The 4,915-nt window shown below is 28.2% G+C and overlaps 1 protein-coding gene across 1 annotated transcript; it reads right to left on the bottom strand.

Annotated features, from left to right (window-relative positions):
* Positions 1–844: 844 nt before the first annotated feature.
* Positions 845–2,565, bottom strand: LOC112794303 (uncharacterized). The gene is made up of 2 exons (XM_025836374.3): positions 2,341–2,565; positions 845–1,379 (listed from the first exon to the last, which is right to left on the bottom strand). Exons 1-2 carry the CDS (start codon positions 2,461–2,463, stop codon positions 1,065–1,067), a joined length of 438 nt encoding a protein of 145 aa, XP_025692159.1. The 5' UTR covers positions 2,464–2,565; the 3' UTR covers positions 845–1,064.
* Positions 2,566–4,915: the final 2,350 nt, after the last annotated feature.

Here is a 4,915-nt window from a genome sequence, read left to right as displayed (position 1 = left end):
TACGACCTCTAAAATAAAATATATAAATAAGAGTAAAGTATCGTTTTTGTCCCCAACGTTTGGGATATGTTCCAAGGTTGTCCCTAACGTTTCAATCGTCCTATTTAAGTCCCTAACGTTTCAAAATTGACTCAATGTTGTCCTGCCGTTAGGGTCCGTTAGCAGAATTGACGGTGGGACAAAATTGAGATGATTTTAAACGTTAGGGACTTAAATAGGACGAAAACTTTGAGGACAAAAATGATACATAGAAATAAATTTTAATTTTATCCTTTAATAATATCAATTTTTTACTATATATAGTATTCAATTATTTTTTAATCACATCTAAGTAAATTATACTTAATCATATTACTTTCATTCTAAATAAATTAATTTTTTTATAATTTTACTCTTAAAGATTTTTAGTTATCATGAAATGTTTGTAGAATGACTAGTATATAAACTTGTAGAAAAGATAAAAAATAATATATATATATATAATAAAATATAAATTATACTTTTTGTCTCTAATGTATCAAAATTCTTTAAAATTATAAAAAAATAAATTTATTTAAAATAAAAGCAATGTAATTAAGTGTAATTTGTTTAGATGTAATTAAAAAATAATTGAATACTATGTACAGTAAAAAAATTGATATTATTAAAAGATAAAATTAAATTAAAATTGAGTTTTGTTTTGTTTCATTTGAAGATATGTTTATCTTATATATATTGTTACCCAATTTTATGTGCATTAGTACTTAATCATTAAATTGAATTAAAGTATAATTACTTTTTTGGTAAAGAAACAATGAAACAATTAATATAAAAATAATTTTTTATATATGTTTTTAAACTAAATCGAAATATAGGTTTCTTCATCCATCCATGTCTAATATAACATTCGCAAGGGGATTTGATTATGACAAAGTAGTAACTAAATATGTGAGAATAAACATGACCAAGACATTATTCTACATGGAATGGCATGAACCATTACATATTATTATACTACCAGATATGCCACTGACCATAACAAAGTTGCAAGCAAATGTCACAATCCCCTAGTTAAAAATATATGATCAATCTTTTTCAGTATTGCGATCACCATTATAACTTGTTGGAGTTTCAAGAGTGATTTGTTTATACTTCTTGCTTGAAGTTGAAACATCTTGATAACTTTTTACTGGGTATTTTATGGCATTGAGTTCAACCTTTCTCAAAGCAGCTTTTCCAAGATCAATACCACAGGTATCAGAGAGCCTGACAAGGTAAAGCAACACATCTGAAAGCTCCTCACTAAGATGTGTTTTTTCTTCCTCTTTCCAATTGGGAAGTCCCCTCTTGACTTCACCTTTCCACTGAAATATCTCAGCCAATTCACCAACTTCACCCACCTACAAAGAATAATATACAAATAAACAAATCAGTTAATTAAGAATTGGAAATGATCTAGAGACCACATTTTTAGGTTTGGTTTGGTAAAGTTTTTTGAAGAGGTGTTTGTGCTTTTTAAAAGTCCAAACTCTTCATTTTGTGTTTGGTAAATCAAAAAGACCATATGCTTGTACTTGCAGTTTTTAAAAGATCGAAATACTTTTGAAAGCACTTAAGATAGAGAGCTTTTCAAAGTTGGCTTGTTCTTTTCAAAATTTGAAAGTCTAATATAACCTCATATGTTAACTAATTTTCAAATTTAATACTTATTTTATGTCCATTATAGTATTTTAAATTTTAAAAGCTATTTTACTACACGCAATTGATATTGTTTGTGTTTATTAAGAGCTATTTTTTATTTAATTTACCAAATATAAATGCTACAATTTTTAAAAAGCCATCTTTTAAAAATTAACTTTATAAACTACTTTTAAAAAGTAAAAACTTTACCAAACTAAGCCTTAGTCTTATTTGTCTTTTTGGTTAACTCTGATTAGTTGTTATCTCTTCTTGATCTGGCTGTTATAAATCATACATAATTCTTGTATAAATCGACTAGAAATACAAAATAATAATTCAATTCAAATTAAATCTTTTTCTATGGTAATCCGTTCCAGACAAGTAATATCAACATCATAATTTAAGTAAAGACAAAAAAAAAAGAAGAGAAAATCATACGTTTAATTTGTATGGCGTAAACAAATGAAATATGTTTTCCATTAAAGTCAATTTGACTCTCATTTGAGAAAAGTCGCAAAAAGAACAAAAAATAGTGTTATATAAATTTCACGTGTGTACAAATTATATATATACACACACAAACTGCGGATGTGCGCGTATATCAGTGTTCATGTGTGCATCAATATAGTTTGGATTTTATATTATGGTAACATAGAAAAATTAATTAAAGAAGTTATATACCAAAGCCAAAAGAAGGTTCCTCGGACTATGATACTGGTTCCAGTCCCTCTTTTCAGCAAATTGAGCCATTAACTTCTTCAGCATATCAAGGCTGACAGAGCCTCCATCAGGAACTTCGCTCATTTTGAATATAATACCCAAAGAAAGAGAATAATAACAAAAGAAACTATGAATATGAGAGAAGAAAGAAAGACTACAAGAGAATCACGGAATTATGGGTAAAGCATGCATTGTTCGCTTCTCAAGAAGGGATATAATAACTCTATATATATAGAAGATAAAAATTAAAAAATCATGGAATTGTGGAAGAGGTCAATAGATTTAGAAAAGAGAAAAATAACATTGAACACCTTACTTTTTATTGTTTAAAAAGAAATAATATCTGCAAATCATTCACAATAATTACGTCAACTTTTAAATTAATGTAATTAATTCTCAATGAAAAAAAAAATTATAATTAATTGTAAACGTAACTTAATAAAAAAATATTTCAAAAAATTACATATATTAATAATAGTTTGACTTATCAAATAATGAATAAAATCTAGAATTTAATTTTCATTAATAAGAGGTTTGAATTATATTTGACTATGATAAATAACTTTTTTCTTTGAGAAATATCACTTCCATATCTATTTTTTATACATACTCCATATTATTCCCCTCCCTTATAGACTTATAATATTATAATAATTTAATCTTTAACTCATTTTACAAAAATGTCCTTCCATTTTTGTAAAAAAAAAAATATTTTAACTTTAGTAAATAAAGTAAATATTTTACACAGTTTTCATTTCTTAAGTAAATATTTTACATAATCTTCATTTCTTTTCAAGATTTTTAATGTATTAAACATTTTTTCTTTTGTAAATAAAGTAAAATTAAGTAAAATTAAGCTGGAAAAGGGCCGTATAACATTTGCATGACATCAAAAGTAATTCTATACTTTGGTTACCTAAAAAATAATTGGTCTTAAATTGCCATACTTTAAAAATGGTTCATGGTCACGTTCCCTCTCCTGATGAATTACTAGGTCTAGAAAGCTTACTTCAGAAATGCAAACACATACAAAAATAATGTTTTGGCTCCAACTAAGGAACATGCTCAACAAGCAAACTATTTGAAAAGTTCTTCTCTCCCTCTATTGTGCTTTGCACATAGCATATTATATATATGGAAAAAACAGTTCCAACTCAAAAATCAAGTGTCCTTTATGAAATCGCTAAAAGATATATGAGAATGGGCGGGTTGAATCATGGTTTCATTCTTTTTTTCGAAGTAGAAAAACTTTAGAAGCAACATCAACTCTTTGGACTTCTAAGCACTGGAATATGTAAACTTGAGATAAAAAAACACTTTTATAAGGGTTTTTTATTTAAATAAAATAAAGGGGATCAATATTATCAAATTCTCCTAAACCAAATTTTAAAACGTAAATCCCCTAAATCTATTACTATATAAATCGTCACAGGACTGTGTGTTTTTTATAATATGTAAAACATCACATTTTATGATGATTTATGCATGGAACTCCTTTACGAAATGCACGTAAATCATTTCAGGGTACTGAACTTTTCAAGTTGAATGTAATTCGTCCCAGGGTAAGATGGATTACACATTTTTTACCTAAACTACTAGGGGATAGCATAATTTATGTGTTTAGCACAACACACAGCAGTCCAGCATGATTTACGTGTAAAAATCTAAGACACAATATGCTATGATGATTTACGTTTGAATACATAAAGCTCAAGACCCCAGGACGATTTATGAAGACAAAGAGAATATAAAAAAACGAGTATGATGTATAATGAGTCATAGATGAATTGAGAGTTTTGAAAAAGATGGCTGAGAGTGTGTTTTTGCTAATTCATCACCGAAAAAAAAATGATGAGAACACAAATGAGGGTGTTACGTTCTCTAGTAAAAGATTGGAGTGTTTGTAAATCCTTCAACGAGTTTATTGGATTTACAAAATAGTATATTATAGAAGTTAGAAAAGTGCAACAAAAAACGTGTAAAGCAAGTATTTTTTCAGATTCCTATCTTACTCAGGCAATGTAGTGAATGTTATCTGTTGTTAGTGAATTCATTTAAATCATGTTTCTTTTATAGTTGTTTTTCTTGATGCACTAAATTTTACACCCACCTTGACATTAACTATGATAATACAATAACATAACAAGTAGTGCTACAATACGGGTCAAAGAGTTCAAAATATAAGAGTTAAAAATATAGTGTACCATGATAGCTAAAAGACACAATAACATAGCAATAACATAATAATAAAATAACACTGAAATACCCAAACCCACTAGCTAACACATAAGTAACACAGTGCCACATTTCGTTGGCTTAATGACGTGCTTCTTCCTCTGAGTGATTGATACATATGGATCTCGTGGCTGAACCATAGGTCCTAAAAACTGCTCTGGTTGATTCGTAAATGGCCTCTACGTATGTCCACCCAAGACAAATGTCGGAGTGCCACCCATAGCAAATAGACCTCCCTGATAACCAATCGGCACTTCATTCAGATAGATGTTAAGGTCCACTGAACCTCCCTCAAACTGTG

The sequence above is a fragment of the Arachis hypogaea genome, chromosome 4 (assembly GCF_003086295.3).
Source record: "Arachis hypogaea cultivar Tifrunner chromosome 4, arahy.Tifrunner.gnm2.J5K5, whole genome shotgun sequence".
Classification (NCBI taxonomy): Eukaryota; Viridiplantae; Streptophyta; class Magnoliopsida; order Fabales; family Fabaceae; genus Arachis; species Arachis hypogaea.
This window is presented reverse-complemented; position numbering and strand designations above follow the sequence as displayed.

What these genes read in the sequence shown, in the direction of transcription:
- LOC112794303 (XM_025836374.3), bottom strand. Translation starts at nt 2,463, where the DNA reads ATGAGCGAAGTTCCTGATGGAGGCTCTGTCAGCCTTGATATGCTGAAG. An exon ending in GGAACCTTCTTTTGGCTTTG is followed by an intron (nt 1,380 to 2,340) that starts GTATATAACTTC and finishes TATTCTTTGTAG; the next exon opens with GTGGGTGAAGTTGGTGAATT.